The 26,809-nt window shown below is 49.7% G+C and overlaps 1 protein-coding gene across 9 annotated transcripts in view; it reads right to left on the reverse strand.

Moving 5' to 3' along the window:
* The window catches only part of BOC (BOC cell adhesion associated, oncogene regulated), a 70,898-nt gene that overhangs the window by 12,004 nt on the left and 32,085 nt on the right, over window positions 1-26,809 (reverse strand). For 5 of the 9 annotated variants that reach the window (XM_027586431.2, XM_027586432.2, XM_027586434.1 and 2 more), the window contains 7 exons: window positions 23,174-23,349; window positions 22,216-22,494; window positions 6,558-6,704; window positions 4,559-4,702; window positions 2,783-3,076; window positions 2,138-2,410; window positions 503-810 (listed from right to left, as the gene is read on the reverse strand). In XM_027586431.2, the coding sequence (XP_027442232.1) occupies window positions 503-810; window positions 2,138-2,410; window positions 2,783-3,076; window positions 4,559-4,702; window positions 6,558-6,704; window positions 22,216-22,494; window positions 23,174-23,255 (1,527 nt within the window). In that variant the 5' untranslated portion in view covers window positions 23,256-23,349. Of the gene's footprint in view, window positions 1-502; window positions 811-2,137; window positions 2,411-2,782; window positions 3,077-4,558; window positions 4,703-6,557; window positions 6,705-22,215; window positions 22,495-23,173; window positions 23,350-25,299; window positions 25,426-26,809 lie in introns of those variants that run through there. The other 4 variants (XM_027586428.1, XM_027586429.1, XM_027586426.1 and 1 more) reach the window with 1 other exon arrangement.

The following is a 26,809-nucleotide window of genomic DNA, read 5'->3' on the forward strand; positions in this document are numbered from 1 at the left end:
GATCCTGAAAACTGAGGGGGTATTTTACAGTCCTCAGAGAAAACACTTGTTCACAAATATTTGTCTTCCTGGCCCTACAGCTAGCTTGCCATGTGGAGTTCCTGCAGGTATGTGCCCAGTGGAGCTTGCTTCCGTTAAAAAACAAAATAAAAAACATCAACGACAAATGACAGAGGGAAGGGGGAGGGCAGGTGATGGTGAACAGGGAGACTATTCACTTTCCCCCAGGAGGAGAAGTTGGTGGTGGTTGCTTCTGGGAAAACAGCTCCCAGAGAACCTGAAGGAGCACACATGACTTTTTCCTGGGCGTCTTAGGGTCCCACATGCCTCAACTCACAACCAACTTCCTGGGAGGTGGCAGGAAAGTACACCGGAGGAGACAGGAAGTCAAGGGCAGCAGTAGGGATTGCTGGTCCAGGCTGCAAGAACTCAAGGGGAGATGGCTAGTAGGCAGAAATCCCTGCCCAGGTCTGAGAGGTCCGCACAATGCCAGTCACCATACCTTGCGGTGTTTCACCACGTAGTAGAGGATTGGCGCCTGGCCACCACCGTCGTGCCGAGGCCGCCACACCAGCTCATATGAGTCCGTCTTGGAGGTCCGGGGTGAGCTGAGGATGATGGGCGCCTCGGCAGGAGCCACCTGCCCCTTCTCTCCAGGGCACTGTGGGGAAGCTGGCTGCACTGATGTCAGGGGCTTTGGGAGCCCTGGGCTCCCCCTTAGCATCTGGTCAGGGCTTCCAGGTCTGGAGGGCAGCATGGAAGGGGTGGCAGTGTCCAGCTTAGCGTCCTGCCATGGCCTCAGGGTTGTAGCTGGAGGACCAAGAAGGAAAGAGAAGGGAAGGAAGAGTTAGTTAGTTAGTTCCCCTGGTCATTGGCTGAATTGTTGGCCCCAGGGAGAAGACAGAGAGGAGTGAGAAAACCTGTGGGGACAGGAAGAGCCCTCAGCTCAGAGCCTGAGGTGACCATCAGCCCACCGCACACATAGCCAGGCTCTGTGGGAAGAGAGAGAGCTGCGTCACTGCCCGGCCAGGAGAGATGGGCAGCCTGATGCCCTGTGCCCAGGCTTCTTGCCATGGCCCTGGGCGGCAGGCAGGCATCTCCGCAAACTGCTTGTTTTCCTGAGCCCATGCACTAGCCTCACCTCAAGTGATGGTTCGGTTTACTCCTGAGGAACACTGCACCTTCCTCCTTATGCCTATGTTGGGGTGGGGGACATGTCCCTTCACTGTAGGGTCTTAACACCATGCAGCCTTTTCCTACTCCACTGCAGCAGCCTGGCATGTGAGATGGGAAGCCGACTGTAACCCCATCAGAGAATCTGAGAGGCCAGGAGAGGCAGCACCTCCCTCAGGAGGCATCTGCAGAATCTGCCAATGCTAGTTCCTCTCCCCAGCCTGCTGAGCCATAGAAGGTTGGCATCTGATCATGTGGATTCAGGTTATCAAATTATTCCCTTGGTGCATTTAGTCTCCTCCATGAGGAAGTGGAATCTTTGTTATGTTTCTTTGCACTGCCCCCCCCCCCATCATCTAGTCCAGTGCCGAGCACATAAGTAACTGCTCAGTCAGTACAGGTATCAGCTGAAATGAATCAAGCTGAAAAGGACAGATTTGCTTTTCTTAACTCTAGGGGAGTAGTTGTTAAACTGGATGTCATGGAACCCTAGGAACCCACAGATACCACAAAATAAAAAGCATTTTTAAAAATACAACAGTAAAGGGGCGCATGGGTGGCTCAGTCGGTTGAAAGTCCGACTCTTGGTTTTGGCTCAGGTCATGATCTTGGGGTTGTGGATTGAGCCCCGAGTTGGGCTCTGCGCTCAATGAGGAGTCTCCTTGGGATTCTTTCCCTCTTCCTCCCCCTCTGCCCCGCCCCCTGCTCATGTGCACTCGCTCTCCCTTTCTTTCAAATGAATAAAAAAAAAAAAAACCTTTAAAAAATACAACAGTAAAACGAATCATTTCCACTAGCGAAAATGTACACTTTTGACTTTTAAATAAGTTAATGTAAGCTTAAACTCACAACTAAAAGCCACTTTTATCTATTTTATATATTGGGGTTCTCAGTTGGATTTCAGTTGAGGAAAGAGCTCTGTGAATGTGCGGCTGAGATCTCCAGCCTTTTGGGCTGCACTCACCTGGCCTGGCGGTCCTCAGCTGGACCACGGCATGGGCGCTCCCAACTTCGTTCTCAGCCATGCACTGGTAGACGCCTTCGTCCTCAGGCCCTACGCTGACCACCCGCAGGGCCCCACGAGACAGTCGGAGGCGTGGGCTAGAGGCGAGGGGCACGGCATTCCTCAGCCATAGCACAGAGGGCGGGGGCTTCCCACGCACCTCACAGGTGAGCTTGGCACTCTGGCCCCACGGGATGATCAGCTGGGACAGCTCCATGGTGACCTCAGGGGGTTCTGCCAGGAAACCAGAGCAGGGGTAAGAAAGGCTGAGGTCTTCCCATCCAGGACCAGACAGGCTGGGGAGGGATCTGTAGTCAGGAATGGGTCCCCCCCTTCCCCGTGACTGTTGGTAGAGGGAAGGAAAGGCTCTTGGGTCTCTTCTGTCGGTCATGACAGGAAAGGGCTAGAGAGAAATGCCAGGCCCGTACCCTGGCCCCTGGGATCCAAGCATGCCCAACTCTCTCTGTCCTCCTCCACCACTCACTGGGCATGGGACCTCTCACAAGGCACCTGACCCTGTCTGAGCCTTGGGGTTAGGAGCATCTAGAAAGACCCCACCGACCATAGAGAAGACCGAGGAGAAGAAAGTCTGCAGGAGACACTCACCAAATACCTGGACGTTATAGAGGATGACTGCTGCACCAGGCTCCCCAACCCCGTTGTCGGCCATGCAGCGGTAAGTCCCCGAGTCCTCCTCACTGGTGGCGTCGATGAGGAGGTTGCTCAGCAGGAAGCGTGTCTTGTTGTAGCCGGCAACACTGGACCCATCCTTGGCCCAGGTGACCCGTGGGGGTGGGATCCCGCTGGCCACACACTCCAGGATCAGACTCTGGCCCTTGGTGACGATGATGGTCTGGGCCTCTGGCGGGTAGATGATGCGAGCAGCCTCGGCAGTGGAACCTGGAGGGGCCGGGAAGTGAAGGGCAGCATGTGGGGCCAGGACTCGGTGCAGAGGATCCCCTCCATCCCGCCTCAGGTGGCCAGGCCCCAGGAGGCAGTCCCAGACAGTGTGGACTTGGAATCAAACATCCGCTCAGGGGCTTACGACCTACATAAAGTGAGGCAAGTTACTGAACTCCCCTGGGCCTTGGTTTCTTTATCAAAAACAAGGCCCTCCTTCTGCAGAGAGCTGTTGTAAGAAATGAGGAAATATACTGGAATAGCGGCATTGACACAACATACGTATGAATAACTATGCATGTTGGCAAAGAAAAAGATGAGGGGTTGGACAGAGAAACAAATGGTGTAGGTGGCTTTTCCTGCTTGCACTCAGCAAGTGCACCCCAAGTCGAAGGATGAGCTAGGAGACAAGGGTCCACGGTATCCCCCACACCACCCATAGGTCTTGGTTCTCAGCATGACTCACGGTGTGAGCACCTCACGGAGCTGAGCGGGACCCACAGTTTGAAGACATGCATTTCCTTCCTTAGCTGTACAGTATCACAGGTTCCCAAAGCAAATCAACTTCTGGCTCAGCTGCTCAGCTAAGGAAGGAGTGATCTTTTGCCAGTGCTGGCGGAGAAATGGCATAGCACTTACTGGAAGGCAGGTTGCCCTCCAGGGGCCCCTCCCTCCACGCTGGCCTGTGTGATTCTGCTTTAGGTGCCAAGCAGGGGCAGATCTGGGTTTTGTAAGACCTGAGACTTACACAGCTTGGGAGGCCCTCTTTAAGAACCAGAATGCACAATTACAGATACAAAATCCCATGACTGAGGGACTGCTGAGGTTTGGCTTCATTAGCTGCACAGTACATCTGCCCCTGGTGCTGCCTCTAAAACCAAACTTCACATAAGACGTCCCTCCACTGAATAAGCTGGAAGCCTAGAAAAGTGCCTGGCCCCCAGGAAATGCTCGGCAAAGGCAGACGTTGTTTTCATCCAACTGGGGGAGTGTGTGGGCCCCCACGGACCATCACCAGAGGGAGGTGTTGGGCGCACCTCAGCGGCACAGACAGTGTAAGCTCGGCCTGGCCTTGTGCCAGGCAGGCCCTGTGGCCTCACACAGGCACAAGCGCCTCATCCCCTGTCCTGTGCACGTGCTGTCAGCTGCTGAGCACCAGGCTGTCTGGCCCTGGCATCCACATCCCAACAGATCCCCGCTCTGGAAGTCTCACAGTGAAGGAGAGCTCCCAATAGGCAGGAGAAAGGGACAAGCAAGCACAGCTACCTCCGGAGCTAGGCAGGGCACATGTGCCGCTAGAGGGGAGAGGACCCCCACTCCATCTGAGTCCTGGATACCCCACTGGCCCAAGCCCCACAGCTCCAACCCCCACCTCAGAGAACTCAGACTTGGAGCCCGGCCTGTGCCCCCCCTCCCCTGAATCCCCTCCCTTCTCAGCCTGACCAGCCCCTTCCATCAGCGAGACACCCCCTTGCCCCTTACGGCGCACGCGGAGCCTGTCACTGGAGCCTGAGGTTTTCACTTCCTGGGTCACTGGGTTGTAGGCAGCACACTTGTACATTCCCTCATCCTCCTGGCTCGCGTTCACAATCTGGAGGTTTCCCGATGGCATGATCAGGTAGTTATCTGAGAAAACGGCAGGGTGAAGGGGACATGGGATGAGTTTGGGCCCAGAATACTGCAGCTGGTAGTCCCCAGTGGGCAGGCAGGGCAGAAACCATGAGCTGTGCACCTGAATCCCAATAAGCCCAAACTGAAAATGCTATTCTCCCCGTAAAACCTCAAATCAAGGGGGGACGGAAATGCCAGAGAGTAAAACTAACCAATCAGCTGACAAACTGGCTGACAAGCTAACAAACTGGCTAAATCCCAAGTTAGTACATAGGTCTATGAAAGAACATGTTATACTTTCAAGGGAGTAGGGTGGAAAGGAAGCAAGATTTGGGGTCTGCCAGACCTGGGCTTAAACTTTGGATCTGCCATGGACTGTGTGATTTTGGACAAGCTGATTAACCTCTTAGATCCTGTTTCCGCATTTGTAAAGCGGTAGGATATGTGCTACCTCAGTGCCCCTGTAAGGATTGAGGGCCCCATGCTGTACACGTGGGAGATGAGATGGTCATTCCTGCAAGCCACCAGGAAGGAGGGAAATAAATTTATAATTTCCCATGAGTCTCTGTCAGGGTCATGGCTCTGAGCCACCTCACTATTGAATTTCTGCAACCAGGGAGGAATATTCTAACTCCCAACCACGACCTTCTCCATGAATGTTACTGAAACCCTTCTTCTGCATCACTGGTTTGCTGGACTTTGTCTGCTTCGGGACCAGGGATGCCGTGGGGACGTGGCCCCAGGGCTGTGTTCTGCTTCTTTCAACAGGAGAAAGATCTGTGGCTTCTGGACGCTCCAGTGATTGGGATGGTGTTCAGCTTCCTGGTAGGCAAAGCACTGGCCATCAGCTCTGAGCTCTCTGGTGGCCTGGCCTGCCCCAGGGGGGTCCTGGTGTCTCCGAAATCTGGGTTCACTGAGCCTGGTGCCTGCCTGCCTGCCACTGGGCTGCCCCAGGTATGAGCAGCTTAGTTAATGCCTGACAGAATGGGAAAAACCCCTGATTCCTGTGGGGCTTCCTCCAGAGGCTATAGCCAAGCTTCTGCTAGGGACAATGGAGATTAATTCTCTACTCCTCTTAGTCTCCAGTTATTTCTGAGTGGAAGGATTAGGGGTTTTACCCTGTCAAAAAATAGTTTTCTGCATTTTCTATAGTGAACATATATATTCCTCATAGGAATACAGGAACATACTCCTTTCATAACCAGAAAACCGTAATGAAAATATTTAAGTAGCTATAGAATATTCTAAAAGGAATACATTTTGAGCTGTGGGTTCAGTTAAGCAGGGTCTACTTGGCCTTCAGTGAAGGGTCAACTATGGGAAGAAGCTGTTTTCATCTTGAGAGACATCCCCTCTCCTCCCTGGCATTCTGTGGACCACAGCTTGGCCTCTCCTAGCCCAGCTGTCACGTACGCCGTGGCCTGAGCAGGAAGCTAGGACAGCTGAGACAGCTGCATTACCAGGAAGATGGGAAGGGAAAAACCCGAGTCCCACTGGCAAGCTTCCTCTGCTGTATGGGAAAGAGCTCCACCTCCCATCGGGCAGCCCTGCAGTCCCACGGACGGCTGGGTTCGTCAGGCCGCCTTGCTGTGTGTGCCTGGTGGCAGGGAATCCAGAACCCTGTCCTGACAGCCTTGATCAAATGGTGACAGCTCAGCAACATCTTCCAGAGCCTCAGAGGATGAAGACATTCCTCTCAAAAGGGCAGAAGACCTTCCTTATGGAAACCAATCCCTTTAGGATCCTACAGGGCTATGTAGCAAGGCAGAAGACCGCTGACCAGTGAGGTGAGGAGGGGGCGGAGGGCATGTTGATGGGGGTTGAGGACGCAGTAGGCAGAGGTGGTCAGCTTCCCCACTTGCTCACTCACCTCTAGATGCCTCTAGCCACTCTTGTTTGACACTGTATCGGACCTGGGCTTTTGGGTGGCTCTCAGGAAGGTGGCAGGCAATGACCGCTGTGTTCCCCTCATCTACTTCAATCACGTGCTGCACATCCAACTTGAAGTCCTGGAGGTCTGTGGAGAGAAGGGAAGGTGCCAACTGGGCCTCGATGGAGGAGAGAGACAAAGCACCATTTTAGGGTGGGCAGATGCCGTGGTGTCTTCAGTCATGATAAACAGCTGCAGGAGCCTCACTCCCTGGGGGCTTTCTGGGGGTGGTCCAAGTCCTTCCTCCAGCCTTCTGTTGTCTATAAGAGTTTGCAGGATGGAATGTGTGGCCTCCATCACTGCAAGAGAGTTCAACTTGGTATGTATAAGCTGGAGAGTGGGGACACTGTGTAAATAATTCCACCAGGAGATGCCTGTGACCCAGACTGGCCTTTTCGGTTACTCTGAGACATGGCGGCCAGTTGGCCAGGCCCAGGGGCCCTACTGAACCTGGCAGGAGATGGGTCACTGATCAAGGCATAAATGCTCTGGCACAGCTAATGGAGATGGAAGGGAAGGCTGAAAGAGAATTGTGATCTCTTCTTTCCAGTTCAGTCAAGTTCCCTGGTTCTTCTTTGACATCCCAGTAAAAGTGACGGGCCCTAGATACTGCTCAATTGCCAGCCATGGTTGTGACAGGAAGGCTGAGGCTACCCAGAGCTATACTCTCTGTCATGGCTAATCCTTCCTTGGGGCTGGGGGTGCAGGATCTGTGGATGCTCTGAGGGCTTTCTAAGGCAAAGACGCGTCTCCACGGTGTGGCTCGTGGTAGTGGAATATGGGAGGGCTGAGGGTCCTGACACCAGGTTGCGGTGTCTGACAACATGGTGGCTGTCTCTTCTGACTTGGCTTGGTGGCAAGATTGGGATCTAAGCTGGGAGAGGATGGAGCTCCATCTGCAACAAGAGCAGAATGTTTCCCAAATAACTTAACCGTTCAAACCACAAAACTCTCTTTGTATGAGCCAAATCACTGATGTTGCTGAACAAAATTGGACACTTGGGCAAAAAACACTCCAATTTTGTTTTTCAGGACTGTGGTTGAATTTAAAAGAAGACATAAAATGAAAGGGGACGAAGATAAGAAAGATGAGAATATTTACCCAGACGCTCCCTCATAAAGGTACTTAGAAAGCCCTTGAGGCACCCTCTCTGAATGCTGACCATACCAAAAATTCTGCTCAGCTCCTGAGAACAGACGCCATCCGAGCTTTTACTGCAATTCTGCTGCAAGACTCCACCTGCCTGTGTTGTTTCCCCGGGAGACCCAGAGAAGGCAAGAAGGCGACAGGAGCAGGCAGGAATCAGGTTTCTCACAAAAGAGAAGAGGTAATTATCAAAAACAAACTCTGGTCACCAGAGGAGAGCCCAGGGATCAGGGCACGCAGTAAGGTCAGAAGGTTTCCCACTTAATGGAACTTTCCAGAAGCTTTTAGACAAGCCATGCCAGGATAGGAAAGCCCTTTTGTTTCTATGAAAGGATCACTGTCTCTCTGTTTACAATGTTAGAGTGTGAACTTTTTAGGGGCAGGGACCAAGTCTTGTTTGTGTATGTGTCCTCTGAACCTAACCCAGGGCCTGGCCTAAGTAGATGCTCAGTCAATGCTGAATGACCGAATGAAGGACTATCTTGGAAGTTGGGACCCTCCGATCAGGTACAAGATGACCATTTGTGTTGCCTATGAACTCAAATTTCCTAGTTGTGTTTCGTCTACACTGCAAGCTCAAGGACAGAGGCCTAGCACAACACATTTTCTACGAACCTTTTATCTAAGTATGGTTATTATGAAAATAGACTGCCTCTAGAGCGGTTACTTCTGGAGTCACAGAAGAGATGTGAAATAGGCAGTGAAGGTGGAGTAGGAAATATGTGCTGTGCACCAGTGGCACGGCAAAAACAGACAGACTGCCCCCATTCATTTCTATCGCCCTCTTTTACTTTCTGGGCTGAACAAGTGATATCTGGGGGTAAAGGGGAGATCTCACTTATGGATTGCTTCCTTTGGGTGGGTACAGTGCCTTCTGGGCTTTTAAAGAATTATCTCGTCATTGTTTAACTTTGTATATGTGATAATCTGACTCCAACTAAATTGTGAACTCCTAGGGGACGGCCTATTGATTTTACACTACACACCCCAGCCCCAAACCCCACTGCACAGTATTCAGGATACAGCAAATGCTCTATAAATCCTTGCTGAATGAATGAACAATTTGGAAGGCTGAGCCCAAGGCCAGCTTGCTGGGAGTGCACTCTGTGCAGCTGCACGTGGCCCTCTGCCTGGAAGGGGCCGGTGCTCGCTTTAATGCTCATCACACTGCTCATCACCGTCTTCAAATCCTTAACAAGTTTGAACAAGACTCCACATTTTCATTTTGCGTTAGACCCCCAAAATCATGGAGTCCAGTCCTGGCTGAGCTTCTCAGCCAAGACAGCGGATGTGTGTTTTCTCAGAAAGGAAGGAGATATGGACTATGGGAGAGGGTGGATGGCCTGCGCACAGTGTGTTCTGACTAAATATTGCTAACTGCTTTTCAAAAGCAATGCACTTAAACAATGCAAAGGCCTTAATCCTCCTCCGCACAGTGTGTGCTGTACCTGCCAAGTCAGGAGGCTCCCCACAAAGCGAGCTGTGAGCGATTGTCCGCTCAGGGGCATCTGGAAAATTCCTGTCACCAAGAGGCACTCTCTTCCACGGTCCAATAAATCTAAAACTACTCCACCAAAGAGTTTTGAGTTTTTTTTTTCCTCCTCTGCTTTATTTCATTCCAAGAAAATTTGCCTCAAGCAAAGATATACTCAAACCTAACAGATCATTTTACAAGAAAGAAAGGAGTTTGGCACCAGAATGCCATCTCCATGTTAATGGCCCAGGCTGTTGCCCCATTGTAATCGAGAGCTTATCCAGGCACAAGGCACGCACTTCTCCATGCACCCACCTCACCGACCCACCACTACAAAACACAGCCACCCCCCTCATTCCTCTTGGCTCCTTCTGCACCTTCTGACAACTGCCAAGTTGGAGACAGAAGGCTGTGCAGTGGGGGAGGCACAAAGCTGGGCACTGGTCAGCCATGTGGCCAGATAGCCCCTCTGTTCTGATGCCAACATGTGCACAACAGCCCATGTGGGCAGGACCAAGTACACCCGAGCTGGGCATCCTACTGGCAGGCCTGCCTTCCTGGCTTCAAAACAAATAAGCAGTAGTTCGGTCCTTGGCCCTCCCTGTTCCTCCTGAGCTTAAGCCTTAGCCGTTGCTTCCCCAGACAAACACATCCAATTTGGCTGCTAGAGCAAAAGTTGAGTTTCACTAAGGGATCACAGGCAGAGTAACAAAGTGATGATGGATCTGAAAATCAGAGCACCCCCTCTTTAGTGCTTTTAGGCAGGAAGGAGACTGGGGAGGGGGGTGGGCTGGAGCCGTGGGATCAGTAATGGCCTAATCAGCCACCAGATGAGGCAGATGCAGAGATCTAGTTGGCTGCAAGTGAAGGAAACCAGCCTATTCCCAGGCCCCTTTGTCTGCAAAGCCGGGTTCCTGCCCAGTCCCCGAGCTGCTCTGGGCACCTTCCTGGGCCTAGGGCGCAGGCCCTTCAATTCCAAATGGGGTTAACAGGCCGCACTGCAGAATGATGGATCGGGTTTCAGGGGGAAATGGTTTGACAGGACACCTGCCCTTGCCTGTGGGCTGGTGTGTTTGAGAAATCCATTAGAGGAATGTTTTTGCAGCTTTAATCCTCTTACCTTCCCCCAGAGCCCTCTTGTGCATCCTCTCTTTGTGTATTCTTATGGCTATTTTATTAACTTGTCTGCACTAATCAAACGCCAATAGGTCCACTCTTGTTTCTCAGCTCTCAACAGGCCAGAAGCCCTGGTCTTTGGGGCCATCTCTGGGTTTACAGAGTCTCCTTTTCACAGAACTTTGTACTTTCTAAGAAAGTCCAAATAATTTGGGTTCATATAGAACCCTGCCCAGTTCCTTCCTTCTAGGCCCTCCATTTCTTAATGGAAATGTATCTTCTGATACGTCATTTCCACAGATGACAGGGATTTGTTCAGACGCAAACCATGTGATGTGCTCTGGGTTTCCTCCTCACATTTATAGGGTACAGTAGGCACCTGCCTTCTGAGCCAAGGGAAAACAGGGAGGAAAATAGAACTGTGAGAAGCATGTGGGTGTGGCTGCCGTCACCAGGGTCGCCTGCGAGACTACAAAGAGGCAAGTTTTATCTTAAGCCCCTTTGAATTTCTTCTCACCTCGTAGCCGGATCCATCCTTCAGCTCAGCAGAGCTATGAATTAAATTACAGTATTTGGTATATGATCATGAATTCCCATGACACAAAACTGTCAAATCTTAAGTGTAGGCTCATCCCCCCCAACTGTTATAGAATTTACACATCCAGTTCCAGGGTGCATTGCACCACAGTAGAATGCCCCCGGTGTAATCTATAAGGCATTTCAAGGCATTTCCTCATTTGGCCCTCCTCTCCCTGAGACCTCTCTTAGGCTGCAAGTCAAAGTTCAGTTAAGTAAGAAGTCAGGTAAGACAGTGCCTTTTGGCTGGAGGCTGCATAGTATCAACCCCGTCCCTATTTCCATGAACTCAGCTGAACACTTAAAAAAAAAAAAAAAAAAAAAAAGTCATTTGTTACCCATCCAGGCATTTCTTAAGTATAGTCAGTCCCATCCCACCCTCTTGCCTCAAGACAAGCCTGTACTCATCTGCTGAGGTCTGGATGGGACCCACCAGATCGTGGGGGCACCGCATGGGGCTCACTTCGCAATGCTGTCAGCATGGCTTGGTAGCCTCTTGGCCACTGGCAAGTTTCTGGGCCAATAATTCTACTCCCAAACTCTCATGGCCTCTAGGCCTCAACTGTTCTTGTGGTGGCTTGCTGCATCTCCGGCTACCATCACAAAGCATAGGAAGACTTTGCCCTATTGTAGTCCCCCTCAGTGACATGCTGACCCTGTGGCCCTTCCCTGCACCTTGATGACTTGTTGAAAGGTGGCAAAGGTTCAAGGGAAGTAAAATGAGGAGGTTTCTCTGGCGGAACCCGCGGCTCACTGCTCTCCAGGATGGACTTGGAGGTGGAGTTTGAGAAGGTGAAGGGTCCCGAGCATTGCCTCCTGTGTGGGCTTCACTGAGGCGCAGACAACCACAACACTACTCTTGACCTCCAAGTCGCCTGAGGACTTATGCCTTGGCAGGACCCCTAAGGGCAACCCTCTGAAATAAAGTGTTCAGCCAGCGGGAAGCCACGGCAATCAACTCAGAAACAGAGTAGAGCCTGGAATAGAACTGTACTTCCATGAAGCCAGAAAGCCTGGCACCCAGTAAGGATAGGGTTCACTGTGGCATGGGCAAGCCTCTCAGAAGCCACGCATTCTGGGTAGTGATTAAGCCTCTTGCCAGTGTGTAGCCCTGTCACACAGACCACTGAAGCCAAACCAAACTGCGGCCACAAGGCTGAGCAAAACCAGTATACTCCACAGGAGACATCTGGCACATACCATCCCCTCCAGACATCACTGACTCATTCATTCAGCCAGGAGCTACAGAATTGTCTAGTACGTCAGGCACTGCAGAAGAGATCACGCAGACAAAAATATAGTTCCTAACCTCTGGGACCTTTACTCTGATAGATAAGACAGGTAAAAACAACACACAAGGGAGGGTACAATAATTTGCAAGAGTATCATCTGCAGGCTTAGTCCCAACCATCTCTACCAGTGTTCCAGCCTAGATCAGGTCACCTCAAGCTCTGGAGCAACTCAGAAAGGGCAGGGGGGTTGGCAGAGGGAGGATTCATCCTCCCTCTGTAGGCTGAGAGAGGTGTTTGCTTTGGTTAGGAGTTTTTTTCTGCGTCTCCAATTGCACAAATAATTTTGGCTCCAAAACTCTCTCCTGAGAGCCATGGCATGAAATTTTTCAAACACACTTTCCGATGAAAATAAGGCATGCTGTCTCTTATTTAAATAAAAACAGTTTCCATGGGGGTAAAAAAAAAAAAAAAAAGACCCTCGCACATGCCAAATACATTACTTGTTCCATCCTGTGTTTCTTTCTTTCCCCTTGAGTTGAGGTGGGATCTACACTCAGATTTGAGCCATGGGAGAAAGCTGAGGAGGCAGGAAAGATGAAAGAACTAGGAGGGTGAGGGCAGAAGATCAAAGCCAAAACCGGAGGTGGGCAGGAGAGGAGAAAGGGTACAAAGGGAGGAGCGTGGTAGGAAGAAGGGGACAAAAAAAAAAAAAAAAAGAACCTAGTTTGCAATGTCATTAAATGATGTGCAATAAACTGGTCTAAAGCTTCAGGAATTTCTTGGCTTAAATCATTAAAAATATTTTTTTAAAAATAAGAGAACAAGAAATGTGATTAATCCTTGAAGACAAGGCAAGGATGGGGGCCATGTGTCCACTGAGTCTGGCAGCCAGCTGAACAGAGAAGATGTCTGTAGACCATCTCATTTATCTGACTTCAGTGCTGCAATGAGGTAGGGCTGGTGAGCAGAACTTGGGAGTTTCTTTTGGACTCAGTGAAGGAATGAAATGGTTTGAGAAAATACACTTAAGAAAAAGAGGAGGGAAAAAAAAAGATGTACTTGCCAGCAACCCACATCATACATATTTCTCTGATCAACCAAATATAAACTACAAACGTAGCAATGGGAAAATTAACGTGAGTCCTGGTGGTCTGGGATCAGGAGAGCCAGAGCTGGATCCTGGCAGAGTCTCTGGCAGGCTAGCAGCCTGTACAGGAAGTGGGAGGGGGGAGGAAAGGGAGGCCAAGGCACTCAGGAGGAAGGAGAGGGGAGCCCCAGCATGGTCCCTACATGCAGAACCCCGGGTGGGAAGCACGGGCGCCGTCCCAAGGCCAGCGGGGCTCACGGTGGTTCCACTTTTTCTCCCCCCACACCTGGGAACTACATATCCCTACAAGCAGCGGTGGCTACTGATGCAAACTGCCCACCACCTCTGACAGTGTCCCATGAAGTGTGTGGTAGGATGCAGAGCCACATTCACCGGCATCTCCCTTCAAAGTTTCCAAAGGTTCCTCCAAACATCTCAGTTCCTTTGAAACAGCCCTTTAGGCTTCTGACATCCAACAATTTTTCTGAACCCTCCCTGAATCTATTTGTATCTTCAACCTCTTTATACCCTAAGTCCTTGCTTCATCCTTTTTCACTTCCTTAAGCCTCTTCATAGATCAGGGTTTGGTGAAGAAATCTTTGCTCGCCTTTTGCATGCCCTTTTTGGCCTTCTAGACTTCAAACACATCTTATCTGGGAGTCCTCCTCTTTCTAGACATTCACTGAAGGCCTGCTGTGTGCCAGGTCCTGTGGGAAGCCGTGCGGTCACAGAGATGAATGGCAGCAGTCTCTGTCTTCCAGGCAAACGAGAGGGCTACAGAAGCAAACACAGGGTGGTGAGGAAGCTGGGAGAGGAGACCCCACTCCAGACTTGGGAAGTTGAGGGCATCGAGAAAAGACTCCCAGAGAAGATACTCACGTCTTGGAAACTGAGAAGGAATTCATTATCCCAAGGGAGATACACATGTTCTGGGAAAGGGAATGGAAAGGATGGTGTTGCAGGCAGATGGGGCACCATTCCAAAAACAAGGGGAAAATGCAAGATGAGATGAGGAAGCGGCAGCATTTGGTGGGTCTAGAGTGGGAGGTGAGGCTGAGAGACGGGCTTAAGTGCTGCACCACAGCCTGAGTCCTGTTCTGTGATTCCTGGAGTCATCACACGTTTGTAAGTAAAGGAACACAGTCACTCAACATTAAACATCATTTCCCTCAGAAAAAAAAATGCCGTTTTTGCCTCAGCAAGTTTTTTTTTCCCCTTTTGCCTACATTTTGTCTCACTATTGAGGGACTGTTTTCATCTTAGATGTGAACACTGACCCACCTGCAGGGGTACATCTTCTTCCAGGACAGACTCTCTGTTCTACTGTTCTCAGGGTTATTACCAGACTCCTGGAAGGGTTGAAAGTCTAAGAACAAGGTCAAGGCAGAAATCCCTAAGCTTTTCCACACACAAAAAAAGGGGGATCCAAGGGACTCATTTGCTGTCTTGATTTTTTATTTTAAAGGAACCATCTTGCATCATGTTCCTTAGAGGGCTCCAGTGATTTCAAGTAAGCTAATCAATGCTTCCCTCACCTTCCTGAGCAAAGTCTGCTCTGGCTCGTTGAATTTATAGGTGGTACCTGCTTAACACACTATAAGGTCTTCCCTTCACTCTTAGATAAGAAGATGGACTTAAGATTTTTATTTAAGCATGTGGCTGTGCATGCAAAGAACAGGTTGAGGAGAGGAGAAGTAAGTGTGTCCTTAGTAGATGTACCATGGACTTGAGGCCTTCTTTTGGTAAATTGTGACCATTGCTAAATAGAGAATTGGAACCCTAGCTGTTTGGGGCAGACAGTTGCTGCCACGATGCCCTGAGCTGAGCTCATACCACACGAGGCATGAACTTCTGCCTGTATCCAGTAGAAAACAGCACTTTGGTTAACAGGACTTTGGTTTAATACTATAAGGTATTTCCCTAGTCATTTCCTATTTAGATATTCAAGTTGCTTTTAGCTCCTTTTGGATTTAAGTGGTCACAAATTTTCTTGTCCAATTGGCACAGTAAAACAAAACTTACAGAATAAAGCAGCTAAATCTCACACTGAGGCTCATTCTCCCCTTCTGACTATGTCCACCACCCCGTAGAGCTGCCTCCGTCTCCCCAGCCTGGCAGAATCGCCAGCCTGGCCTCCAGCTGCAGACTCCCTTTCCCTCCTGGGCCAGCTCAGGATGCCACCTGTTACCTTTCCTTCCCCAGCTCTTCTTCCTGCCACTGCCCATGCACTGCAAAGCAAAGGGTTTGCACAGGATTCCCCCTCAGATGCCTAAGCTAACAACAAATATTTTGCCAGCCCGGAGCGAATGGTTCCTTCTTGTTTTGTCAAGGAGTCACTGGCTGGCTGAAGTGGACTGGCGGAGAGGAGTGGCACTGAAGAAAACACTCTGAGCTTTCCTTTATTGATCACAGAACATACATTCCCAAAGGGAAAAGAGAGACAGTGAGAAATGGGGGAGAGTTAGGGGAGAATCCGGCGGGGTAGCAAGAGAGAGACAATCATTCGGTGGCTACATTCAGGATGTGACTGAACTCACCATGGAATTATCTCACTATGGAAATCAAACTCCCTGTGGACGTATCTGTACCGTCCCAGAAACTGCACTGGGCTTAAATCTTAAGTACACAACGCTAAGAGCTAAATTTAGTTGTTGAAGGTCTGAGAAAGGTATGAGGGAACTCAAGAAATGAGAGATAAAGATTGTCCCGCACGCTGTTTAAGGCTCAACTCCCAAGTCTTCCTCAATCCCCTGAAATTGAAATGAATCACTGTCCACCTGAGCTCCCAGGAAAATCTGGTTATATCTTGGTTGGGGATTGACTTGTTTTAAGGCTAACACGTTACTGCAGTCAATCTTTCCCATCAGATTAAGAGCTCCTCAAAGGCAAGGGTTAGGTCTAACTGTGCTCTGCTGGAAACTCTGAACACAATTCTCAGGACACCAATCACCAAAACATCCAAACTCTGAACTCACTGCTGGAGAATGGGTGCTTTGCGGTTTGCCAGTGGGACTCCCGAATCTCCGGCCTGCTGGCTTGCTCTATGAATCCTGGACTTACCAGCCTCCACAATCCTGTGAACCAGTTCTTTAAAATAACTCTTTCTATTTTTACCTTTATTTCCTTCTCCATATACATATGGAGGCATACCTCATTTTATTTTATTTATTTTTTACAAATTGAAGGGTTGTGGCAATCCTGCATCAAACAAGTCTATCAGTGCCATTTTCCAACAGTGTTTGCTCATTTTCTGTGTTACATTTTATTAATTCTCATAATAATGATGAAAAGATTTGAAATATTACATTTGTTGTGGTGATCTGTGATCAGCGATTACAACTCTGGAGAACCTGACTCAAACATGGATAAAGAAAGCTAGAAATATTTTAGTACATACATGTCCACAGTGGTCCTTTATGGCTTATTCTGGTTCAGGGTCTGAGCCTAGAAGACCTCCAGGAAGTGTCTGATAGGAACCAAAGGTGGGGGGAGCAAAAAAACAGAAAGAAACATGGCTTCTGCTTGGGGGTCCCCGTGCTGAGGGCCAGGGGCAGCCCCACCTGCCGGTACAAGCCAACAACTACCTGGTTAGAAGAATGAGCAAGGCGGGGGGGTGGGGGCGGTGAACCATCAGGAGCATAAATGTCCCTGTGGCTACAGGGACAACATGCGATGTGGTGACACCACGGTCACCCTCCAACTCAGCCAGGAGGTAGGAATCTGGGTTGGAGCTCATGTGTATATACATTGCTGAGAAATTCACAGGAAACAGGTTAGTTCTCTCTTCCCAATGAGCCAGCCCTGTCTCTTGGCTCTGGCTAGGAATGGAAGCTTTTCCACTCCCCAGACTCGTTCTTCTGAAGGCTGCTCCCAGAACGGAGCTGGGCAGCGCAGGGCTGGACACAGGCCCCAGGGCCTCCTGCAGGAGGACACTCCGCAAATGTTCGCTCATGTAATGGGTGAACATATAAAGCCCGGCATTTATAAAATGCTTCAAAATATTACTATTTTTGAACTATTACATCATTTGATGCTCAAAAAAACAAAAACAAAACAAAACCCATGATACTGATGCTATAATTATCACTCTGCTCATTTCAGAGCTGTGGCAACCTGAGGGATTAAGTGACTTGCCCAAAGTCACCTCAATTCCTAAGGGCAGAGTAAGAACTTAAACCCAAGGATTGTTTTTTTTTTTTTTAAGTTTCTTTTTTTCCCCCCTCCATTATACCAGTTTGTCTCTTCCTTTTATTCATAGGTTAAATGATGTCACCTTCTGACCTTCCTCAGAGTCAGAGTCATGGAGATAGCTGCCTAAGAGGAGCTCCTTCCTTTCCTGTCAGTGGCCTCACCTTCTGACATCTGAGGCCAGAAAAAGGATAATTCGAGCACATGCCTGGGTCATAGTGCTTAAAGGCCTTCTGGAGGGGTTACAGATCCAGTCTCAAACCAGCATCAGCTGAAGACTTCACATTAGCTTGAGGACTAAAGTTCCCAGTTATAGAATTACTACCCAGTTACCAACAACGAATGGGAGCTAGGGATGATTGGGGAACTGGAAGAGTTAAAGAATAAAAAAAATGGAAAATGTTAAAAATGAAGAATTATGTAGGAGTGTATTTGAATTATTAGCGGTAAGGAATAGAAAACAGCTTTCACATTGTATGCCAGCTCTGCTGAATTGTGATTACTTGCTGGGCTGGGTTGAGAACAATTCTAAGGCTGAGTCAGAGTATAGAAAAAAGGAATATGGTGTCCATTGGCAATGTCTGCTGTTGGTTCAGGTGCAGAGACTGGGAATACTTGAGCCATGGTGAGTGGTTGGCCTCCTGGTGTAAAGCTTGTAAAAAAGGAGAAAGGAAGAAAGGAGATCAAGTCCAAAGTATTTTGAAAAGCAAGAATTAGACAAGGTGGTCTGAAGTGAGGCATTAGCAGCAAGAGATTTACCACAAATAAAGTTTAGGTTCAACAGGAGAAGAAGTTCTGCAGAGAGGAGAGTGGGACGGACACCTCCACAGGGAGAGAAGACAGCAGTTATCCACATGGGATCCATTTTACCTGAAGACCAGAAGCAAAGGTCCACAGATAGGGGTGAAGTCCAAGCATACCCCCAGGCCCCAGCATCTAAGTCAAAGAGGTCTAGACCAGGAAAGTTCTTGCTAGAGGCCTCCTCCACACCCCTGAATCCTCAAGCCAGGTCCAAGCCCCCACCATCGAAAGGTCCCAGGGATCTAGGAGTTCACGAAGACACAGGAGGCAGCACCTTGCTAGGTAGCCAAACAGCGAGTGCTTTGTCTGAGGATGAACATCTGAATGCAGGCAAAGGAGGTCAGAGGAAAAGGAAGCCTTAAGTGCTGAGTGTGGGCGGGTGTGGGCGGGGGTGTGTGTGCGTGTGCACAAGCACGCCACCGCTCAGCCTTGCCTCTAAATGCAGACCATGCCTTGGTAATCCCTTCACCACTCAGCCTCCCTCCATCAGCCAACCAGCAAAACACAGCCCCCATTCTGCTCAGGAATGTGCTTTCGGAAACTTAATCTAACTGCTGAGTCTGGGCCAAATCCCCCATGGCATTAGCCCAAAGACAGCACCCCATTCTGCCGCCTCTCCCGCCTTCCCCCTGCCTCCTCTGAGCTGGGGAGGCTGCAGTTCCACTCCATGGCCACAGCCCCTCGGAGCCTGCTCTCCTCATTTCCAGCACTTCTCCAACCCTCCAGTCAGCCCCAAACATTTCACTTCTGATTCATGTCTCCACGACAAGCCAACAGTTCTTGGCTTTCAAGCAAGACTCACTGGGCTTCTGCACAAGCCACTTCTTCTCTCACTGGGCCTTCTGGGATGCAACCAAACCCTTCCCTTTGTCCTCCCTGTCAACTGCAGATCCCTTCAAGCACCACAGAAAGAAGTGGCCAGGAATTTTTTTTACAACAGGGGCAAAAAATGGTCTCTCCTCATACAGATACACCTTCAAGTAGAAGGAGGGCTCCAACATAAATCTTCTACTCTCCAACTATCCCTTCCTCCAAATAAAACGTTCAGCCAGGCTCCTAATGAGGCCAAATGAATGGTTATGGAGTTTCCTGAGTCTTCACAGACATGTGCTGACCATCTGCAGATGAGCAACCCTCCTAGCTGAGCAGCATTATCCTTTAAAGGCATGAAGGCTACTAAAAGGCACATCTTACTTGTAATAATGAACCACTGGAAGTGACCTAATGGCCCAGCTATAGAAGAAGGGTTCAGGACATATGGTAGAGCCACGCAGGGGATGTTCGAGGGCCATTGGTAACTCTGACCTTGCTCTGCTGTGGGCTGGGGGAGGGGGACAGATGACTATGTAAAGGGCATGGGGGAACCTGCTAGAGTGATGGTTACCCATACATATGAAAAACGCATCGGGATGTTGACTTATTAGTGCACTTTGTGTACTTTACTGGATGCATTTTATACTCAACAGGAAAGGAAAAGTAAATATGGTCATATGGCCAATGAAAATGCTTACCACAAATGCTGAGGGGGAGAGAATTTGGACAGAAGCTATACACTCAGTAGACTACCAGGACAGTGTGAAAGTATGGGCATGCCATCATGCTCATGAAATAAGTCAGAGAAAGACAGATACCCCATGATTTCACTTACAGGTAGAATCTAAAAAAGCAAAACAAAACAAAACCCAGACTCGTGGACACAGAAAATAGAGTCCTAGTCGCCAGAGGAGAAGGAGGTTTTGGGGGGCGGGGTAGAAAAATGGGTGAAGGAGATCAAGAGGTCCAAGCTTCCAGTCATAAAATAAGTCGTGGGGATATAATGTACAGCACAAGGAATACAATTAGTAATAGACTGTGTGTGGTGACCATTTCACAATGTATACAAATATCAAATCACTGTTATACACCTGAAACTGATATTGTATGTCAATTATATACTTCAATAAAAAAACAGAAAGTATGGGTATGGATCAAGACTGGAAGGGTATATTCCAAAATGGTAAATGGTGGTTGTGTGACGACGGTGGGCTGAGGGGAAATGTTATTTTCTATAAACTCTGTACTTTCTGTCATTTTCATTACAATTGAAAAATATAAGAGGAATATGATGGTAGGAGAGCAGCTCTGACCTCAGCCCTTCTTGTATGATGAGATACCCCCTCCCTACCCTCAACCCTCCTCACCTAAGTCTGCTGGTACCCTCCTCCTCACACCCCACAAGCACAGGTGGAGGGGAGGGCCCAGCTGGTGGCCCGGGGTCTGCCTCCCTCACCCAGCATGCACAGCCTGCTTCCCAAAGTCCTGGGGCTCAGATTCAATGTGCTTCTTCTGCCACCAAGGAAAATGGCTCCCACTGTGTGGGGAGGCTGCAGGATGCAGCCCAGGCTCAGCCTGGGCCCCGGAGGAGCAGCTGAGGACCCGCCCTGCCTTCTCCCTTCTCTGAGAAAAGGGCAGGGCTGCTTGACTGTTTCCCAAGAAAACAGGAACACTGCCGGCAGGCTCTCCTCTGTTCTCTCACAGAGGGAAGTCCCTCCAAGGACCTGAGAACTGGAGGGCAGGCAGAGGTCTTTTTTCCCCTGTTGGTCTATTTCCCCATCTCCGACCGCTTTCCTCCAGGACTCACGCCTCACACACCCCAGGACCCCAGTCAACCTTTAAGGTGCATTTCAGAAGTTTACTGCTTTAGGCATGACCCCTAACACACATAGCTCAGGAGGGTGATGAGGATGGCGACGTGGAAGTCTGAAGCAAGGCTGTCAGGGGTAAGGGGACCCTGGTAGGTCATGAGGGAACAAGTCTCCAAGGAGGAAGAGGTCATTCTTAATATTTCCTGGTTCTAGCCTCAGCATATAAGGACAGATGCTGGGCTGCCCTGCAGCCTTCAGAAGTTTATTTCGTCAGTAAATCTCGTCTCCCATATGTACAGTGGGTAGAAAATGAGGCAATGTGTGCTTTGCACCTGGGCACCATAATATACCCAAGTGGTGAGTACAAATTAAGAGTAGTATAAAGTCTTCACCTGGCATCCTCCTTGGACCAAACTGTACCCCAATCTCATCCTCTTTTCTGTTCTCTTTACTCTTTGTGACACAGTTTCCTTTTCATTGTGTTCTACTATTTATTTGTCCGGCATTTGGAATCTGCTTGGCCCTCAGACAGACAGGAGGCCAAGTGTGGGATGGGCAGCTCTGTTCGGACTCCATGGCCTTGTGGACCATAACTGCCCCGAGGACGGAGTGCGGGGCACGGGGCGGGGAGGACGGGGAGTGCGGGGAGGACGAGGAGGACGAGGAGGACGGGGAGGACGGGGAGGGTGGGGAGGGCGGGGAGGAGGGGGAGGACGGGGAGGAGGGGGAGGACGGGGAGGGCGGGGAGGGCGGGGAGGAGGGGGAGGAGGGGGAGGAGGGGGAGGGCGGGGAGGAGGAGGAGGGCGGGGAGGAGGGGGAGGAGGGGGAGGGCGGGGAGGGCGGGGAGGGAGGGGAGGAGGGGGAGGAGGGAGAGGAGGGGGAGGAGGGGGAGGAGGGGGAGGAGGGGGAGGAGGGGGAGGAGGGGGAGGAGGGGGAGGGCGGGGAGGAGGGGGAGGAGGGGGAGGAGGGGGAGGGCGGGGAGGGCGGGGAGGGCGGGGAGGAGGGGGAGGGCGGGGAGGGCGGGGAGGGTGGGGAGGAGCGGGCACTACCACACCTACAGCTAGAGGGAAAGTCGAAAGGCGTGGCACGGAAACAGTTCAACCCTGCCGAGTTCCCCTCTTTGGAGATGCTCACTCCACACACTGCCGCTACTTAGAGAGCAGCTTCCCAGGGGCACAGTGGTCCTCCACCACTGGGGACTGCTGGGCAGCTACCACTCTCTGGTTTGAAATTTCAAATTGTAAGGCCCCCTTTCATATGAACACTACCGACAAGGGGTATGAATGGTCTGGGGGAGAGAGAGAATGGGAGAGGGAGTGCACTGTGGCCGAGGAGCAAAGGGGCAGCACTCACTGGCTAGCGTCACAGTGGCCGGCACGCTGGCCACGGCTCCTGCAGGCATCCGGGCCACACACTGGTACCGTCCCACGGTGTGGTTGCTGAGGGCGGTGATGACGAGGGTCCCGCGGGTGATGAGGATGCCCAGGGCATCATCTGAGCCGTTCAGCTCCTTCCCGTTCAGGCGCCAGGTGGTGTTCATCCACGGGGGCTCCACGACGCAGCCCAGGATCACCGCTCCTCCGAGCTTCTGGACCGTGGAAGAAGGCTGGACAGTGACCTGAGGGACCTGGTCTGGAGGAAGAACAGGGACGTAGCCATGAACGAACACCCCCATGAAACCAGTAACATGACCTTTTTAGAAGCACAGCACCCGGGAGGCCTTTCAGAGCCGGGCGACCGGGAGGAGTCGATCTTCGTCTGAAGAACTCCACGGTGCTTGGGCCCATTCCCCAGCCCGTACTAATTCTCAGAAGGCAGACTGGAGTGGCAGCGGGGAGCAAAGGCGAGAGCTTAGGCTTTGGGGTTGGACAGACCTGGGCCCAAACCCCAGTGCCACTGCTTCTGAACCATGTCACTTTAGCCTCTTTGTGTCTCGGCTTCTTACCGATAACATGGGGCTAGTAACTAACCTGCCTCCCAGGGTTGTTGTGAAGCTTACAAACAATGCTTGTCAACTGCCTGCCGTAATGCTATATAGTAAGTGCTCAGTTAAAGGTAGTTATTATCACTCTTCCTCTGCTGGTATATATTTGAAATGATTACAATTCTAAAGTACAACCAATATGAGGGTGCCAAGATGATTTCTCGTCTTGCATTATTGAGAGTATCCCCAAAGGCCGGTGAGAATGAAGTGTTCTTTGAAATTCAGGAAAAGGAAGGCCTTTTTAAAGGGTCACTACTGAATGTGACACAAGGGGGCAAAGTGTTTTTGCAAGAGGGGTAGTCTGAGAAAGGGAAGGGAGGCACTCACTCAAGTCGGCAAAGCAGCCTGCCGCGGCTAAGAGGAGGCAAGCGAGGGTGACCTCGGGCCTTTTTTCTCTCTGAGTTGTCATCGTCCCATGCAGCACGGTGTCACAAAGGGTCCAAGCCAATGTCCCATAAGCCAGCGGAGTCACTCCAAGAGGTACTACGATCCCCCGCACCGCTCTGTTGTGAGGAAGAGAAATGGCCCCGGTGAGTGAGGCTGCCTGCCACAGGGCCTGGCTCTGACCCCCTTGCCTCCAGCACACGTGAGGGCCACATTCAAGATGACGACCTCAACAGCTGCTGGAAGACCAAAAAACACTCTCCTGTCAAAAGCTTCTTTTAAGTAGCTCCCCTGAGCCAGAAGGGTATTTTATTGTGGCACGAGTGCTAGAGGCTTTCCCTGTGTACGGGCAGCAAGGAGGGCAGGGGAGCCCAGCGTTAGATGGGCTGGGACCTGCAGCCATGGCCAGGGTCCGGGCAGTGAGCATCTCACACACCTGTCGGGAACCATGTCCTTGCAGGAGGCCAGATGTCCACGGCCACATGGCAGGCCATGCTGCCACTACCAGACTATTGTGGACAGCACCGTCATATGCGTAATGCATGCTGAACCCTTAGTTTAGGGGATGTTACTGATGAATCCTAAGGTCTCAGAGACTCCAAGGAGATCTTTTCAAATCTCTGTACTTTTAACCCCAACAGGAGCCTTTTCATATTTTTTCTATCAGTGCTCTGCACCCAGTGGGGCGCTTAACAGAGTTGGAATAAGGGTGATATAGAATAGTGAGGCATCTTAACAGTGAGTTCTAGAGGAAAATTTCATGAACAGATTTATAAACTAATACCAAAAGGCAAGTTTTGGTGTCCTCTTGATTTTCCAGATACTTGTTCTAATTCTCTACTTTTTCCCAATGAAATAACCTATTTATCTAGAACACTGAATGAATTACCAATTAAAGGATTTTAGGGAACTTGATCATGACATGCTCCAGTTTCCTGTTCTGTCCCTGCCCCAAGAAAGGAAGGAAGGGAAGGAAGGAGGAAGGGGCACAGAGGCAGGAAATGAACACAAAGAATAAAGGGCAAAAAGAAGACAAGCCGATAAACAGGACGGGGGGCTGTTTCTTATCTGAGCACAGGGTAGCTGCAGAGGTGTTCGCGTTGTAAAGTCCACAACGGTTTTACTGAGGAAATTCAGCCCAGACCCCCTTCTGCTTAACGAGGACCAGCCAAACAATTACTGTTACTTCTGTACCCTTGGTAATTTATAGGATTCAAAATGGAAACAGATCCCACTTTTGCTGCCAGTCACCAATCCGCTTTTATAAGCAACCAAGAGAAAAGAATATACCTGGGGACAGACACGGAGTAAGAGGAAGCAGGTATCTAAGGAGGGAGAAAGGAGTTAACTCATTAATCCCCACGACAGATTTGTAAACATACCATTTGGTGACCCCAAAGCAGGTCACACGGAGTCTCCTTCACAAAATGCAAAACTATGACAAAAGTAGGGAGGAAGGGGCATCGCTGTAGCTATGATGCATCTTATTTAGCCACCAGGAAAACGGAGTTGCTTCCTGGACCCAGTTACCTAGTGAGCTTGGTCCAGAAAGATCATCCAAAGATACAAATTTCTGAGAATTTTGTTGTAATGATAGAAATAAGACAAGTAAGGCTTAACTGGAATTCCTACTTACAGTGTGACTTTGTGCCACTGTGAAATGAACAAGGTGCAATTTCAAAGTTGGAGGAAGGCAACAGTAAGGCCCATTATTTTTCTTGGCAATGCAAAGTAGATCCTTCTTATTTTCTACAGATTTTCTCAGAAAAAGAGGAGAGATGGAAGGAAAAAAAAATCAAAGACAGAGGGGAGAATAAATTCCTGACATGAATTCCTCACTAGGCCTAGGTCCTTGCTATTTTTAAGGATTATCTGGACATGGAAAAGAAAAGGAAAATGTGTCTGAGAAACTTAACTGCTGACATACTTGCTCCCATTGAAATTATCTCCACCCAGCAGACATTTTCGAAACTTTCCAAAAACAACAACAACAGAATACACTTCTGGGGTTGAGACCAGTGAGAAATTATAGGCCCAGAGTATTTATTTTGTGCGAAAATGACAAACACCTGTGAATCCACCAGCAGCGGGCGGCAGCCAGCTCCACCTTCCCCCAAGAGGACCGGCTGGAACACAGGCGAGACCAGGGCACAGGAGGCCACATCTCCTCCCTGACCGGCCAGGACACTGCAGCTGTCCTGGAAAGAAAGGGAAGCCTTCGTGGTCTTAAACACATAGCACACCCTCTGGATATCCTATGGCCAATAACCAAGGTGAGTGAAATGGAAAGACAGGTGGTCTAGCAGAAACCATAGAGAGACTTAGTTCTAAAAAAGCATTCTTTTCAATGACAAGAACAAGATCGGACAAAGGTTTTTTTTTGTTCCATTGGTTGAGGCGGGCTAGCCACATGAAAAAAGAAATATTTCTGACCCCAAATTACTTTGTTTTTTTGCAAGTTCCCAATTCTAAAGAGTAAGATTCACTTTTCCCAAAGGTCTTTGAAGGCAGGGAGAAGATTTGCTCATAAGAGGTGATGTCAAGTGGCTGCGGGGAGGAGGTGGGGGGGGTGGGGGGCAGCGGTGAGTGCTGGTAGCCCCCTGGCCTCAAAAAAGAGGCTGGCACTCCTGCTCTGAGGAGTGGCATTGGGGGAAATCTCTGGGAAACAAGTGAATTTAGTTCCCAAAGGGCTGAATATAGAGGTTTAAATAGATTTAGGAGAAGGGTTTAAGGAAGGTCATTTTTACTTAAAAAGTTGTACTTTTACCCACAGACCTAATTAAAAAAAAAGATTTTAAATTAGGAGGGACCTCAAAGAAAATAAAATAATAGCTTAGAATAACACCTCTGGGTATCGACTGTTATAAATGAGAAAAGCAAGGAGCAGAGAGACTAAGTGATTTGCAGAAGGTCTCCCAGCTAATTAAGAGAGATTTAGGGCTCCTAGTCAGGCCTTCTGACTCCTAGTCCCAGGCTTTCTCTACTATCCCAATACTACCTCCAGCAAACAGTTTCTGAGGTCATATTTACCAACTGCTTAGAAGTATTTTAAGAACTAAATTGGGAATATTTTTGAATCTATTTTCTCATGCAGAAAAATAATGTTACCTGGATCATTATCTACAAAAGTAACTTTCTCTGTGGGGCCTGGGTGGCGCAGTTGGTAAGCATCTGCCTCTTGGTTTCTGCTCAGGTCATGATCTCAGAGTCCTGAGATTGAGTCCCATGTCAGGCTCTGGTGCTCAGCAGGGAGTCCGCTTGTCTCCCTCTCTCTCTGCCAGTCCACCTCTTGTGCACGCGCACATGCTGGTTCTCACTCTCTCAAATACATAAATCTTTTTTAAAAACAGAAAAAGAGTAACTTTCTCTGTGGTCATTTTCATTCTTTTACCATTTATATCCAAATCTAGAACAATCTCCTACTGCTCTTCACACAATCCCCTTCAATAGAACTTTCTGCAATGGTGAAAATGTTCTACATTTGCACTATAAGCACTAGTCACTAGCCACTTGTGGCTATCAAATACTTAAAGTGTGGCTAATGTGACTGAGGAACTGAACTTTGAATGTAACCACAGT

This window comes from Zalophus californianus, chromosome 1 (assembly GCF_009762305.2).
Source record: "Zalophus californianus isolate mZalCal1 chromosome 1, mZalCal1.pri.v2, whole genome shotgun sequence".
NCBI lineage: Eukaryota > Metazoa > Chordata > Mammalia > Carnivora > Otariidae > Zalophus > Zalophus californianus.